The sequence below is a fragment of the Triturus cristatus genome, chromosome 6 (assembly GCF_964204655.1).
Source record: "Triturus cristatus chromosome 6, aTriCri1.1, whole genome shotgun sequence".
Lineage (NCBI taxonomy): Eukaryota > Metazoa > Chordata > Amphibia > Caudata > Salamandridae > Triturus > Triturus cristatus.
The window spans coordinates 1,483,402,711-1,483,420,104 of record NC_140589.1 but is presented as its reverse complement, the minus strand read 5'-3'; the positions used below and the strand labels follow the sequence as shown (position 1 = coordinate 1,483,420,104).

The following is a 17,394-nucleotide window of genomic DNA, read 5'->3' as shown; positions in this document are numbered from 1 at the left end:
GAGCAAGAGGGCCACAGTCAGCACCCCCCTGTCAGCAAGACTTGAGAACCATCGATCAGCTATGTGCATCAAACCAGATTAGTACTGCAGTCCAGCCTTACCATTCCTATTCCCAGTGAGGACCCAGGCAGAACATGGCAAACTGAACAGTGTGGATTACTATATTTCCATTTCTATCATGCCCCCATCACTGATCAGTCCGAAATCCCATTTCCATAACTCTACCACGACCCACAAGGAAAAATCTTTCACCAGTTTTCCCCTCTGTCTCCGAGGCAATTTAACTTCTTCCACCTTTGAATGATATGTTTCCTAGGTCTATGCTGCCATGTGAGAAGTCATAAATCTTATATTTTCTGGGACATTTTAAGGTTTTTTGGCTGCAAAACCTTAACACCTTTGACATGTCATGAAGTGGGTGCAGTGGAGCTGGGTTGACACACTTTTGCAGTCTATGTACCAGTCTTGCAATGGACAAAACTACATTTGTAACAAAAGGAAGGGAAAATATGTGCATAGGATGACACTGCTCAGTTAGCATACATGTAGGAGAGAGACACAGGGCAGTAATAGAAAAGAACAGAGGAGACTGAATGAGGAACAGAGAGAGTTGGCTGGGAAAAGAGACTGAAAAGGTAGAAAAAGAAGGTGAGTGAAAGAGATATGGAGAAAACTGAGGAGATGTGGAAGGTGGCTAGCGTAAAGGAAGAACTGAATGAAAGTAGGAGAGAAAGAGGAAAGGATGACAAAGAAAGAGCAAAGTGTTTGAGGTTGAAGATGCAGAATTTAGGATCTAGAAACAGAAGATGGAATAAGATCACTCTCTACTCCTCCCCAAATCATCTGATTTGTTATGACATTCGTGATGCCATATGTAATATCATGAGTGATACCATTAAAAATGGCAACAAAATTTGGTTAATGGTGCATGGCAAAATATTTTTTACATTTCCTATTCTTGTTCTGCTAACATCTAAGTAGTTGTTTCAAGATTTTCTGCACACTGCGCTGATCACACAATACAAGCATCATTATTTTAACTGGCATGCTGACAATTTTATGAAGCGCATTCAGTTTTCATTGAAAGTTCAGAGCCTTAATTTGTATAATATTGAGCATAACAGTATATATTCGTACACATTGGGATGATAAAATTAGCATGCCAATTAACTTAACTAGGCATGTATTTTATGGGTTCAGAACACGCTTATTCTATTTCTAAAATGGAAGGCATGTTGTTGGTAGATCTCAGGAATAAAAGTGTCGCCGAGAAGAGCTTCAACGCCTCGTATGGAGTAGTAAGCACTATATAAATACAATTTGCAACTACAATTACAGTAACAGTTCGAAGTAAATAATTTCAAGGCAGACATTAAGATAATAAATGGAAAATACAAAGATTTATCCAACCTCAATCACTTTCTTCTTTTTGTTGATGTTATTCGTTTGTAGTTTTTCTGGTTGAGGAACAGCTCGGCTAACTGGTGGTCTAAAACAAATAACACAAAATATAGAAATTAATTTTGGATCATTCTACCAAGGCTTAAAAAACAATGGTGACTGGGGCCAACAAAAGATGTTGGTTGGCAGGAATTCTTCCGACTTCTGTGGCATTGAAGCATTGGTACTGAATAAACTGATTCAATTTAGGGTCTACTCATTTGTACTGACTAATATCTGACAAACACGGTTTTGTGTAGTACAAATTCAAATGTCACCGATACGTGATGCAAGATGCCCTGGGACCAAGGTAATTTTGTTTCTACAACCATCAAAATTGAAACCAAATAGTGCCTTACACAAATATTAGAAGAATAAAGTTGCTCCTGTTGGCCATTTTACAGTATAACTAAAAATAACCTATGCTTCCAAGAGCTTGGTGTTGGCTCCCTTGGACTAATGCAACATTCTTTCCACTAGCCTCCTGGCAACAAGTGATAGGCTGTAAAGGCTCCAAAACCAGGATGCCAAATTAGGTTTAAACATGCCGGCCATGAACACATATAACAAGCTTTCAGAACACTTCACTGGCTCCCGGAGCATGCGAGGACTATGTTTAAAGTGGAACTTAATTTGTAAAAAGGATAAGTGTCTGGGACCAAAGTTTTGCTCAGAAGCCAGCTCAGAAGCGCCGGGCCCCAAAAATAAGTGCCCATGGGCTCCGCCTCTAACCACCGGCTCAAATGAAATACTGCAATTGACACTTTCCAAAAATTTACAATCAGAAAATGTGGTTACTCACTGAAAACGGCAATGTAAATGCATCAACTCACCTTCCATTTGTTTCACCATGTTGTTAATCTGAATATTTATAAGTTTAATTACCTATCTACGGGAGAAATGATAATGACATTTAAAAAGTTATTTTAATTGTGTGTAATGTCTCTGGAACTTCCTCGTGATTTCCTCCAAAACTGCTGCGTCTTTGCATATATATAATATACCTCATATTGTTTTGGTGGAAGTTAGTTTGTGATTCTCGCATATTTATTTCTGACGGTAAATTGTAAGGAAATGTTTGCGCAATTTACACGAGGCCTCGCTGAGCACTCTAGCTCAATATATTTGGGTGAGCCGATTCCATCCACCCTCAAGTCTTATTTGTACTTTCAGTTTGTTGGATTTTAAGCAGAAAAAACTAAATTCTATCATCTTACAGCTTCTGACCCTCATATGTTTTTGTAATCAACATTCCGTTGCACAGTTTGTCCTTCGATGTTTTCTTTTGCAGCCCTACTGCAACAGCCACATGTTTCCACACAAGTTACTAATTTCATCCTAGGTGGTCTTGATTGTGTGGTTATCTATCTCTCCTTTTAACAGGTATGTAGTGCCTTTTTTATACCAGATTTAAATGGGTAACTATAAATAAGTGTAAAACAAAGTGCTACTTGAGAGTAAATAGTCTACCATTAAATGGTGACTAAACCTCATGGAAAATAGTTCTCTGGCTCTTCAGCGGTTCCTTAAAAGTTAAACAAGATGTTCTGCGATCTCATGCAGTACATTCTTTTTTTTTAAACATTTTTTAAAAATTGTTTTTATTGACTTTAGTAACATAAAGCAACAGCCATACAAATTGCATGTTTTAAGGAGGCGTGTTACATAAGCCAAAAGCATGTAAATCAGCAATATCCAGAAATGCAATGTATGCCTGAACATGCAGTGCATTCTTAAGGCTGTGGTTGCTTGGTCAGTGTATTCAATCTAAAGACAGTATCTTGGTCTATTAATAAGAATGAGAGGGTTAGTGTCTAACATTCTCGAATGTAACCGGGAGGGGTTCCACATTTCGGTTAAAAAATAAATAGTTAAATTAAGAAAAATGGAGGGCCCCGATAGCTGACCGACCACATTCACAAGAAAGGTCCCCCCACCGCCCCCCCGAGAATACCTTCAGTCTACAAATTCTACACCATTTTGATTATCTAGGATTTTACTGTAGAGCTGGTCCTTTAAATACAGAAAGGTAAGGCAATGCTGTGGAACCCCTCGCGGACCATAGACTTCTTCAGTTGTAAGATCAGAGCAGGACTTTTGTTCACACCAGTGAAATTCATTGAGTGAAAAGAGAGACTGTGGTGTTAAATGTCACAGGAATCTGAGATGCAACACTCGTACTGCAACATGCCCTTGTTGACAATGACTTTTGTCAATGGTTGTACCCTCTTCCAAAATTAACCCAGCTGATGCCTGTAGCGTGGAGACTGTGTAGAACCATAAGACACCTAAAATTAATTAATAAATACATTCTTTTAAGGCAAGAGTATGACCCAAGCTGCCTGGTTTATCCTCTAAAGAGGCGTTTGAGATGTTCTTGGGGTGTTTGGTGCTTTAAGCCTTCTGTGGGTTCCGCATATACATAACACGCGGGTAGCCATCGTTTTGAAAGAGTTATGGGTGACCCAGAGCTGTGTAAACGATAACAACGTTTGTATGGGATGTTATCCCCAGCCTGCAGAGAGAGTGAGTGCGCAGCTGGGTTTTTTGGTGAGTTTTCAGGCGTATTACAGGTGAGTGGAGCTGACCAGGTGTCACATTGAGTGGTGTGAATGTATGGACTTTAATGAAGATAGTAAAGGCTCCTCAGTGTGCACTACAGGAGAAGAGACAGGACAAATCAGAGTTTGTGCAGAAGAAGGCAACAGTGGGTAAGTTATGAAAGAGAAAGCATTGTGTGTAGTGAGCACGGAGTTGGCTGTGCATTTTGTATTATGAGTGACACACAGTCATAAGGACTTTCTGTGCATGGTTGCATGAGTAATAGTTACCATGTGCACACAGGTGAACATATGTGCTAGTTTGGGGGCTTTTTTCTATGCATGGTGCACACAAGCATAGAAAAAACACTTTATGTATAAAGGGAGCGAATGTGTGTTTCTGCCAAATGTGTAGACCCTGCCAAAGAAACAACCATAATTGTATATTGTTTCAGAAGTGTCAAGTCCATCTAATACTACTTATGTCGAAACGTCTGCCTTGTCTTCAAGCATATGGCGTATTGCCTTCTCAATCATCTGCTGCTATCTCACTTCTGTACTTTGTTACCTGAAGGCTAAATATTGCCATGTGAAAACTATCATAGACAGCCCTTTTTAAAACTTATGTGGAGGCACAATCAGTAAGATATGTAAACTTCGGGTGCGACTATATGCCTCAACTTTCTCCACACAGATCTTGAAATTGCATACATCAAATATGGTGCATCCCAGACATTCAATATCAGATTTTGGAATGCCTCTGTAAATGACAGGAAAGGATACTCATCTTTTGGCCCATTATGAAGTATATCTGTCACCCTGTTGTGTACATCAACTTCTTAGTCAACGGGAACCTTCAAACATAAAGCACCAGATACCACCTTCAAAATGCCAGGAGGTGTCTAGCGATTTATTTTCAATGGAATTTATGTAAGGCCGTAAGACCACATGTTCACCCAGTGTTTCAATGCTGCTAAAATCATTGGTTCATCCTAAGTTACCGAAAGTCATTCTACTTTCACGATAATTCATGCCCCAATGTCCAAAGTGATAGGTGTATCTGACATGGAACTGTTAGCTCACAGTTAGCTCAAAGCTTCAGCAATCTTTACTACCTTTCAGGGTGTTGTCCATCTTTCTTGTTAGTGCCACTGTCAAAGCTCTAAGGGCAACATCCATAATATCGCAAGAGATACTGGTGTTGTAATAAGACTAACTGAGCTGCAACTGATTGCATCTGCTTTGATACAACATGCACTTTAAATTCAGTACATTTTTAATGTGTAAGAGAGTCAGGTAACTAGAGTTGCTAAGTACCCTGTAAATCTGCGACTGCTGCAGATTTTCAGGACTTCTCTTGGACTTTTTTAATAAAGCTCGGAATTTTCTTTTAAAGTAGGAGTATCCCCACATGAGCACATCTTACGTTCTTCTCAGCCTTACGTGAATGAGGTCTAGTAGAAGAATTTAAAAACGGAAACATTTAACATTATACTATCAAAGCATCACAGAACAATAACAAATATTTTTCAGTGCTGCAACTTGCACAAAACATTATGATTACTTAATTTCTTGAGGATATAATGCATTGAATATTAATAAAACAGTGCAACAAGGTGCACTGGCTCAAAATGAATATGTACCATAACACAGATACATGTTATTACTGTTATGTGACTACTAACACAACAGAAATGAGACACCTTGTGGCAGTGATTCCCACAACAAGGATTTGCCTCTAGGGTTTGAAGGACGCAGGTGGAGCACACATTGTTTAGCGGAGAACTACTTTGCATTATATCAACAGTGAGATTAGAAGTGGTGGAATAGATTTTCACAGGATGTGGAGTACATAACACTGACAGGGTAAAATATGGATAGAATTGTTGAATATCTTTGACAAAGGTCAATATTTGCCTGTAAAAATCCATTCTGAATTGATTGTCTTCAGATTAAGAAATGATTCTGAACTTGAGCTTGCAATCGTGGGAGCCAGAAAGCTGCCATTTCTCGGTTGCCATTTACAAGTTCATAGGTACCATGAACGTCCTTTACAATAGGCTGGAGTAGATAAAGTGGTGTAGAAAGCAATAAAGGGATGTATGAAAGAACTGAGGAATTCTTATTTTCAGTCGCACCAGGAGAATAGTCAAGCCATGCCACACAGGATGCTTAAGAATGAATAACAGCAGGTTTATGAGACAATGGATGTTCACAGAGGACACAAAACCACACAATCAAAGTTCAATGCATCCAGGGAGCAAATAATGCTCTTGGGTATATACTGGTACAGCAGGTTATGGCGTTTACTACGTGTGTCATTTATACACCATTCTGAGCTTTGGACCTTGGAACAGGTGATAATTTGCCAATTGTATTTATTTTCCAAGTTCTGCAGTACACAAACTTGAAATGTGTAGCTTTTGCCTGCAAAAACCATTGGTTACACTGAAGATTACATTTGTAACATTTTATATTTTTTGTTGCAAAGCTATATTGACCAAACAAAGGCTCAGCTGCTTTTTGGTAGATTTCTGAACTATGGGCCAGATGCATCAAAGGGTTTTGCCCATTCTGAGTCTATGGGAAAATGTGTTGATGCATATGGCCCTTAGAGCGGTAAGGTGAACAGGCAGCCATTGAAGAAATAGCTCTGAAAAGTAGGCATACCGCTAATGTTAGTAGCAGTTATCCAGTCCAGGCATGTTTTGAAATGCGCACAAATTTTCTTTAGACAAAGGTGTCAGGGCGCCCCACAAAGTCCTGTTACCAATGGTTTCAATGTGCGTACTTGCTCCTAAATTGTTCAGCATTTAATTAACAGCTCTGCTGAGTGCCCTTGCTGCTGCTCATGCGCATCCACCAACAGTAAGTAATAGGCACGTTAATGTGCTGACAGATGCGGATGTTCTCGGACATCTCGACCAGGCACCAATTGGGTTACAAAGACAGTTTGACACACTGAGGGCGTATTGTAATGAGAACAAATTAGGCACCAACAAGAGAAAAACAAAGGTAATAATCTTCATTATGCAGAGAGGAAAGAGGATTAATAAATGTTGTATTGGCGGAAGGAATTAGCAATAGGCACAAACCTACAATTTCGGGGATACTTTTTACAATAAAGGTTAGTTTGAAGGACCGTAATCTGCCAGGAAATGTCAAGCAGTGCATTGTAAGGTGGGTCCGAGCAGGTAGGGTCAGAAGCATTTAGGTTTGTCTCTTGCTACCTTTATTCAAGCATTTTACAGCAAGGTTGTCTCTGAGGTGCTCCTGGGATGTCTAATGTGCAGTCTAGAGCAGAAGCTCTTAGGGAATGAAAATAACAGAAGATGCTCAAAAGCTGCTCTCCAGTTGTCAAATGTGTCGGTAATACTTGGAATCTGATTAGCATTGATATTACCACTAGCCATAAAAGAAGAGTTACAAAGAGAACAGATAAATGTGCTGGTTATATGTCTAAAGTATAAGGTACATATGGAAGGAAACAACACTGTTATGGTTGCATAAAGAAGGTTCAGACATGGATAGTACAAGGGCCTCATAGATGATCCTGGTTTGACGACAGTCCTCACTGAGCGAATGATGCGACAACTGCATGTATAAGCGCTGAGTCTCATAACATGATAAAATACCTTGACGGTCATCATCGAAGCACATCTCACATGGGATAAAAGGAAGACAACACACTTCCAACCACACACCCAACACGCTTTAGCATGCCAGCCATGTAGATAAGCACTTCAGGACCACACATAGGGGTAGTAAGAGCTATATAAATGTTGCAGTACAATATAAAATAATGTTAGACGAAAGGAAGCAACATGGGTCAGTACGGAACCTGATGATTATTGATTGTCAAAAACACGATGTTACAAGTCATATTGACTGCCCTCTATTTAATAATTTGAGAAGAAAATACTAAGACCGACTGAAGGTCCTCAGCGTGAGTGAATTCACAATTGCTTTACTTAAAATAAATGTGCCTAGCATTACCCTAGCATTTTAAGGAAAGGAAATAAAAAATATGCTTATGAAGCTATCATAATAGTCCCATTAGTACAAAGTAAGGTAACACTGCTAAAGATGTTAAGTAGATATTGAACTGAATTGAGTGTGGAAAATTAATTCATTGGAACTATAATTGTAGGGTTTTAATGTGTATACATGAACTAATTACATGTTTGTATGTAACAAGTTTTTATCTATGCATCTGTCTATCTATCTATCATTCTATCTATCTATCTATCTATCTATCTATCTATCTATCTATCTATCTATCTATCTATCTATCTATCTATCTATCTATCTATCTATCTATCTCTCTATATATCTATCTATCTACATATGTGTGTATATAGGAAGACTGCAAAGTTTAAATAAATGATAAATGAATACGAAATAGAGCACACTTGATGATACAGATGGGAAATAACCAAATAGACATACATAGGTTTAATTAATAAAACATAAAGGTTCAGATTATCAAAAAGGAGAACAGGTTGATAAAAAGACAAGTTTTAATGATGAAAAATATCTTCTCTTACTTATAAATCCTTGAACAATCTCTTACTTAGTGTAGTGTGGCATTTAATCTCAAGAAGGAATTCTCCATAAACGTGAGTAAAATGCTCAATGCAGCATAGGGATGGAGTCAAAAGGGATGGAGTCAAATGGGCCAAGTTCACAAAGTATTTTCTGCAAGTTTCTTACTCCTGTCTTAGAAGTGAATTACTCTTGAATATCCAGGCCTGGTTCACATAGTCTGTAATGCGAGGATCTTTGACGCAGTTCAGGCACAGGTTTAACTCACTCATGTATTTCCAGGATCAAATCGTTTTTAGATTATAAAGCTTTTTGTCTTGAGTAATCTTGCCTCCTACTGAAAAGCTTTCTGAATTGGGCACAGTGTTTTTATGACTTTCGGAGAAAAAAAAAAACATCTCGGATATATTCCAACTGAAAGTGGCAACTGTTCCGTGTTCTGTAACAACTGCTGGATACAAATAAAACATCTCCTCTTTATAACTCCTGTACAAGCAACAATAGGTAAAGCTGTACACCCCCAGCCAGGAAGCAGTGAGGATTTCTTGGGTGTGGGACATCCCGTGGGCGGGGCGTTCTGTAGCAAGAAATGGCCCTGCGTTTGAGCGCGGCCCTCTCCTGGTACCACAGTTCATGGATGATGCATCACAGGAGTGAGGTGGGGATGTGGATGAGGAGTTCACTGGGGGGAGCTTGAACTCAACGGAATGCTGCAGAGGACAGGGCAGAGAGCCATATCAAGGGACCTTGGAGACTCTGGAAGGGGAAGGTGTCTGGGGTGCCGGTGTGAGGAACGGGTCAGCACGCGGCGCAAGAGCAATGGGGCTAAGGAGTGTGAGAGAGGACAGCACGTGCTGACAGCTTAGGAGTGTGAAATGGGCCGGTGCGAATGGTGTCTCTTTGCACTTTGGCAGGGTGAATTGGCCGAGTATTGGGGAAAATTGCTTACCTATGCCGGTTTATCTGAGAGCTAACATGGCAGCGGGAACCCTTTGATACTGTGGTGAAGGGCTGGTAACCCTGCCTTGGGTGCACTTTTTTAAACTCTACAAAGTTACAAGTAGAAAGAAACTGTGCACCCGCAGACACTTTGACTCTTATACAAAAAATCTAATGGACTGATTTCCTTATAATATTTGACAAGTCATGCTACCATCACTAAGGGAATCAAATTGCACACTGCACCCATTCTGCCTTGGTTGGTGCACACTACATCACTCATGGAAGATGCTTACCCCATTCTAAATTGTAAATGCAGGTTGCATACTGATGATGGTCTCTAATAATTGTTTTCTTTTATATATTTCCCACATACATTCGCTTATTAGGCCAACGAGACATACTGAAACAAAATGGAAATAAATGAAACACACTACTTACACAGGCAAACACTGACATGTGCACTTACATGGATACACAAAGCAATGGCACCATGGAGAAGGAAAGAGAAAAAGAATTACCTGGATCCCCTTGCAAGCAGCAAATAAAGCGAAGTGAGACACTTAGTGCAGTTCAGCTGAACATCTCTGACCGTCTAGTTCATGCACAAGCACTTTCTGAGTTAAACAGTCATTGCTTTGTTGCACAAACCATGCTATTCAAGCATGCCAGCAAAAAATAAAACAGAAATTAAAATAGTGCACCAGACTACAAATTTAGAAAATTCAACCCTTGGCATAACTGGGCAAACTCTGCACTACAGCTCCTACAAGACAGAGGAAACAAGGAAGTGTTGTCAATGCTTCCCACACACACGCAATGCTATGTTAAAATGCCTACCGTGTGCTTTGGTCATTTTAGTTAGGTATGTAGAACCTGTAATTGTTGTAAACATACAACACATTTGCATGAAAGGAGCTTGATGTTTTAAACAAAATATGTTTTGCTCCTAATTTACCACTTACCTCCCTCTCCCCCAACTTTCAGCAAACTGCAATTTTAGTTTTCAGTGCTAAAAGAACAAGTTACTTACCTTTGGTAACGCCTTATCTGGTACAGACTTGATCTAGCAACAGATTCCTTACCTTAGAATTATCCCCAGGTGTCAGACTGGATCCGAAAATGTTTCGTAAGCAGGAACCTGCATGCTGATAGGTGGTGTAGTTTTGCTATGCGTAGCGTCGTCCACACCAGAAGTGACCTGTGTGGCGCCTACATAGGCACCACCCCAGCGCACTAACGTCAGTTACATTTTGCGACTTTCCATGCCAGGAACACGGAGACATGAAGAACATTGACCAGTGGTGTGTAAAACTAGGGCCCTGCAAGGGAACAGCCTTGCACTATAAATCTGTTCGGGGCGGGATTGTAGAATCGGTAAGGAACCCACAGCTAGACAGAGTCTCTACCAGAAAAGGTGTTACCAAAGGTAAGTAGCTTATTCATCTGATAGGCACTTCTAGCTGCAGATTCCTTACCTTAGAATAGATACCCAAGCAATACTTCCCAAGAGGAGGGTCTGCAAAACAATTTCACACCAAAATGTGCCCATCCCGACGGACCTGACTGACCAGGCAGTAGTGCTTCATGAACATGTGCAGAGAAAATCACATTGCTGCCTGGCAGATATTCAGGACCGAGACTCCAGGTGCTAACGCAGAGGTCGCAGTCTTTGCTCTGGTGGAATGAGCACACAAAACCTCTGGGAGTTGCTTCTTGACCAATGCATAGGAGCTTTTTATGCAGAGCACGATCCATGGGAGATGGTCAATTTCTGCACGGCATTCACTTTCTTGGCTCCGATATATCCCATGAAGAGTAGGTAGAACGACAACGCTTTTTTTGGGTCCAGTCGGTGAAGTCACTTTTTTTCCTTAGAGGTATGCAGCGGAGCTAAAAAGATAGCAGGGTGATGACTGGCCTACATGAAAGGGAGTGACTACCTTCGCCATGCAGGAAGCTCTGGTGCGAAGAATAAGCTTGTCCGGGAAGATGTTGAGGTACGAAGGCTTAGATGACAAAGGCTGGAGCTCACTGACCCTCTGGGCAGATGTTATGGCCACCAGAAATGCTGTTTTGCTTGTAAGGAACCCGATACAAGAGTTGTGCAGCGGCTCGATGGGGGCGCACATGAGACATGTGAGAACCAAATTTAGGTCCCACTGAGGCATGATAAAGGGTGAAGGAGGGAAAACGTGTTGGAGACATTTCAGAATCCTATGTACAATAGGAGATTTGAACAGGGATGGCTGATCTGGCAACCAGTGAAATGCAGAGATGACAGAAAGATAGACTTTTGGTTGCCCAAAGCATAGACCTGCTGGGCAACCTGAAAAAGGGGAGCAGAAAGGGGGCCATCCTGTTTTTCTGCACACCAAGCCACAAATTCTACCAAAGGTAGACGTATACCTTCTTGGTGGAAGGACACCTGGCTGCCAAGATTACATTCCAGATTTCGGGCGGAAGGTTGAAAGCTGTCAACTGGCGCTGCTCCATCTCCACGCATGAAGCCAGAGCGTGAACAGGTTCGAGTGGAAACCCTTCCCTGCTGCTGCAACTGAAGATCCTACCAAAGGGGCAGCCTGACCAGAGGATCGAGGGCAATGCTCAACAGCCCAGGATATCAAAGTCTCCAAAACCCAGTCTGGAGTCACAAGGATGACTTGAGAACTCTGGGCAGGAGTGGTATGGGCAGAAGGTGTACAGCAGGCCTGAGCTCCACTCAAGTGGAAAAGCGTCTCTGAGCAAGAGCTGCCTTTGAAATTCCAGCACGCAAAACAGCTAACATTGCGTGTTCTCAGTGGTGGCGAACAGATCTAACCAAGGCTCTCCCCACTGCAGAGAGAGACCTTGCACCACCTTCAGGGGAAGATGCCATTTGTGATCCACTAGGCCAGGTGAGTTCATCCACCGTGGCATTCAGCGAGCCTGGCAGGTTTTTAACCACCAGGGACATGCCCTGCGGTTCAGCCATGTCCAGCTGGCGCAGGGCCTCGTGACAAAGGAACTGTCACCCTAATCTGCCCTTCTTGTTGCAGTGCCACATGGCAGTGGAATTGTCTGTGAATATCTGCACTCTGCATCCCTTGAAAGAAGGTAAAAAGGCTTTCAATGCCAGACAGATCACTCAGAACTCCAATAGACTGATGTGGAGACCGGAGACCAGAGGCATCTGATATCCACCTCTCCCAGATGGCTGACCTATCCCAGGAGTTACCAGATATGGTTGGAGAAGGGAGAGGAGTCTGCCTCTGACCCAATCACAAGCCCGAAACTGCACCATGTACAGAACAGTTCAGATGAAAGGGAGCATTTGAGAGAGAGTCAGTTGTGACTTCAGCACGTTGACACTGAACCACAGTGAGTGTAGGAGGTCCACCATAGTTTGGTGGGAGAGGACTGCCTGGGGCGAGCCCGCCTCTAATGACAGCCATCCAGATAGGGGAAGACTGGCACCCCTGATCTACGTAGATGACTTGCAACTACAGCCACCACCTTTGTGGACACCTGAGGGGCATGGTAAAGCCAAAAGGGAGCACGGCAAACTGAAAGTGCTCGTGACCCACCATGAACAGCAGGTAGCGCCTGTATCCTGTAGGAATATGGAAGTATTTGTCATGCAAGTCCAACGCTACCATCCAGTCCCCTGGGTTGAGGGCAGACAGAACTCGAGTGAGCATGAGCATTTTGAATTTCTCCTTTTTCAAGAAGAAATTGAGAAGGGGCAGGTGTAGAATAGGACAAAGGACTCCATCCTTCTTAAACACCAGAAAGTAGCGGGAATAACAACTACAACCTAGTTCTGGTATCGGTACCCACTTTATGGCTCATTTGGCCAAGAGAGTCTCCACTTCCTGGCGGAGTAATGATAGATGGTCCTCTATCAGCCTGTCACAAGTGGATGGCATGGGTGGAGGAGTAGTCACAAAGGGGAGGGAGTAGCTCCTTGGAACAAACTGGAGAACCCAGCAGTCTGATGTTATTGAGCTCCAGTGGTGCAGGTGAAGGTGTATCCTGCCTCCCATTGGTTGCCAATGATGGACAAAGGGCAAACTAAAGAGGCTTGGAGGCTGCTTCTGCCAGGAGGATGATGAGCTGACCTGACTTCTGGCTGCCTGACCCACGGAGTCAGTGGGCACTGTATCCTCGGCCACGCAGAGTTTGGGTAATGTGCGTGCCGTGGTGGTTGGGCGGGTAAGGACGCAGCGGGAAACCCCTTCCATGGCCATGAAAGGAGAGAAAGATGGACTGGGGCTGATGGGGGCCATGGAAAGGCCCACGGACCCAGCTGTGGCCCTGCTGTCCTTGAATTGCTCCAGCGCTGAGTCCGCTTTGTCTCCGAAGAGACGGGAGTCACCAAAGAGCATGTCCATAAGCAAAGCTTGGACATCCCCTGAAAAGCCAGTTGTCCTCAAGCCAGACATGGTGCCATAAGGCCCCCAACGAAGAAACCACTCTGACTAGCACATTGATTTGTAACATTTGTGGTGTCTCTCCCATCTGCCATAGCTTGGGAGAATGTGGGCCTGGCCTTCTCTGGGCCCATGGGCAGCGCCTGCGCAGCTGAATCCCTAAGGGAATTGAAGTATTGGCCCAAAAGGTATGTGGTGTTCACAGACCGCAATGCCAGGCTGGCAGAAGAAAAAATTTTCTTACCCAAGGTGTCCAGCCTTTTAGATTCCTTATCCGGTGAGGTGGTAGGTAATGTGCAAGGATTTACATAGGAAGTGGAGTCTTGGACCACCAAGCTCTCCGGGTTGGAGTGGGGTGTTGGGTGAAGAACGAGGGGTCCCCTGGGGTGGGGCATGGCAGCGGGCAGTTGTCCTGTTCACACTTACCCTTTGGTATTGGGTATGGGCAGCTAGTAAGTGTTACTTTTCCTGTAAACACAGAGAGGTGCCTCGTTCTCCAGGACTCCCTCTTCAAGTGCCACAACCCTCCCAGCTGAGCTCATAGAAAAAAATCGTTCTCTTTTAACGACCAGGCCACGAGCTGGACATCAGTAAGGGCTTTATTAAATGGGAGAAGTGGTTCTGAGGGCGTAACTCCCAGCTGAAGAACTCCTGTTGAGATATTCGTCTTAACTGCCAAAATGGGCAACTGAAGGTCCAGGACCTCAGCTGCCCATGTCACCACCATTGCAAATGAAGCTCCCTCCACCGTAGCCATGGTAGGAGGAGAGACCAAGCCAGTATCTGGGGAGGTGTCAAGTCCACTGGAATTCGCCAAATCCCCACACCAGTCCACATTGGGGGTCTAGGTGCAGGTATTCTCCAGGGTCCAGTGATCCCTTCCAGTCTTCCCCAAATTCTAGCCTATAGGAATAGGGCTTAGGCTCCGGCCTGGAGGAAATAGCTCCAGTCGGCACTGGAGTTGGGGTAATGCGATGCCCCTCCTGCTACATATTGGAGTCAAGGATAAGAATGGGGACCGCGCCAATGTCAACAATGGGACCGACACTGGAGATGTTTGAGGTGGCTCGACCAGCGTCGGTCCGGATCCATCTGTGGATCCAAGGGGTCTGACTGGTGCAGAGGAAGGACCCACCGGTGGAGAACCAATAAGGGCCCCTCCCGAACCCGCTGGGCCAGTAGGTGCTTCGGCGGGGACGGGTCCACCAAATATGAGGTGCATGGCCTCATAAATCTCTTGGAGTTGGCTGGGAGTCACTCTGGCTTCCAGAAACTTGGTAAAGCGTGGAGACGACCCAGACCCAGTCTCAACCACAGAGCCAGGTCTCGAGTGATGACGCTCCCGCGTCTTGCCAGATGACTTCAACAGATGGGGAGAAGTCAAAGACCTCTTTGACTTCTTACTTTTCTTCTTTTTGTTGGACTTACTGGAGTACAACTTCGACTGTGATGAAGATCTATGGCTCTGCGACCAATCGCAGGACCTTCCTCTCCACCGGTATCGAGACCATTGCAGTGCTGCATGTTGAACGGCAGGAGCTTGAGGGATCGCTTCCTAAAGGCCTTGGGGTGCATAGGGAAGCAATCAACACAGGTCTTGGTGTCGTGGTCATGCTCAAGATACTAGAGGCAGGCGAGATGTAGGTCCGTTACGACATCTGCTGGTGAAAGGCACCACAGAGCTTAAAACTAGCCTTCCTACTTGATATCCTTGCCATACCATGACAAAACATCAAAAAAGCACAGTCATTAGTGATTAATGGGGTAGCTCTCTCCAGATCTGCGCTGACTGTTGCGGAAAGAAAAGAACTGACATCAGCGTGTTGGTGTGGTGCCTTTACATGCACCATGCACTTCTGGCATGGACAACGCCATGCGGAGTTGAACGATGCCACCTAACTTCACGCAGGGGTACTGCTCACGAAAAATGTCCTGATCATCTGACACCTGGGGATAATTCTAAGTAAGGACTCTGCAGCTAGACATCTCTATCAGATATATAAAATTTAACTTGAACCCCATTGTGAATGTCACTTGAACAATAAATTCAGACAACTCATATAATACCAATGTATGCAGAAGATGAAATAATACTATAGGATTGCAAACATTGGATGTTCTTTTACTAAAGTTGTGTCAAGGTTCATTTACAAATACAAACCAGCAGGTATACAAACACAAATGCACACAGGACTATGTGTCACTATGATCAAACAAAGGACAGCACATCGTTGATACGTTGAGGACCCTGCTACCCCACATCCTAGATTGCTAGTAAAGACTTCTGGCTGCCCACGGGGGCTAATTCTGACCACAGTTTACTGTGCCGCACTATCTCACCAATATTATACAACTCCATAATAGTTATATTACAGCTATAAACATGGGTCCTTGGAGATCAGCAACAAATTCAGCCTCTGTGCTACTTCCAGTAGGTCACCGTCCAACTAAACATGTGAGGGCGCTGTAGGGAGTCTAGTTACTGCATATGCTTTGGGTGTCAAACAGCGCTGCATATTGCTGGTACAGCTCTTTGGCCTAGCCTACTCAAAAAACCTCCCAACTAATACTGCCACACCCACCAAACTGGCTGTACTCTTCAGAAATCCAAATCACACTCCAGTCTGCGAAGGATATGTCTGGAAAGTCATACCCAAGTGCTGCAAAGCAATACTAATGGCAGACTGCTCACAACACAAATGCAAATTAGCAAGAATAATAACCAATTCCCTTTAGTAGAACAGTGAGCTCTGTGCAAAATGCAATCAACAGAGCTGCAAAACAAAAATAGGCAATGTGCATAATTATTTACTTTGGCAACTGTCATACAGAAGTTTGTGGGTGTGGTACCGGTCACACCTTAAGCCATAGCATAAACAGAAATTTATTCATGGCTACCAAGACACCTAGTCAATTGTATTCCTTAACTGGATGAAAGAGCGACAGTGGTTTATACTCTGCTTATTATCAGCTCATATTGTCTGATTCTATACATGTATCACTTTTGCTTAAAGCTCATAGTGCCTTTTTGAATGATGAATTCCTACATAGATCCTTATTCTAATCTAACTTTCAGATAGGAAATTAATAGTTCACAGTGGCCCTTCAAAGGTTCCCTCAAGTTCATTGCATTTCAAAGTAGAGTTGTTGATCCTGGACAAACTTGTGCCCATCAAAAGGACTCATCACAGCATCCTCAGGTTGACTGCTGAGGAATTGGATTTGTATTTCCGCCACATGTGCTGGACAGGAAGACCATGAAAAGAAGTATGAATGGCAGATTCTATTGTCTTCAAATCACTTTGGGATTTTAAAAAGGTAGGAGACTCAAGTTGCATCATGTTGCTTAAAGGCATAGATGCCAGAACATGTGTCCTCCAATTATTCAGAATTTCAATCCCATCTCTAGTCTCCCTTTTATTTCTGAGAAATGTGTCTCTTCATAATTGAACAGCAGTTCCAAGCAGTTCCAAGACAAAAAAGTTCTTGGCATGTTTCAATCTGGATCCATGGTTGGG

The 17,394-nt window shown here is 43.2% G+C and overlaps 1 protein-coding gene across 1 annotated transcript in view; it reads right to left on the bottom strand.

Annotated features, from left to right (window-relative positions):
- The window catches only part of EML6 (EMAP like 6), an 884,002-nt gene that overhangs the window by 175,893 nt on the left and 690,715 nt on the right, over nt 1-17,394 (bottom strand). Inside the window, exon 28 of the mRNA XM_085612599.1 lies at nt 1,411-1,489. Coding sequence (XP_085468725.1) covers nt 1,411-1,489 — 79 coding nt within the window. The remainder of the gene's footprint in view (nt 1-1,410; nt 1,490-17,394) is intronic.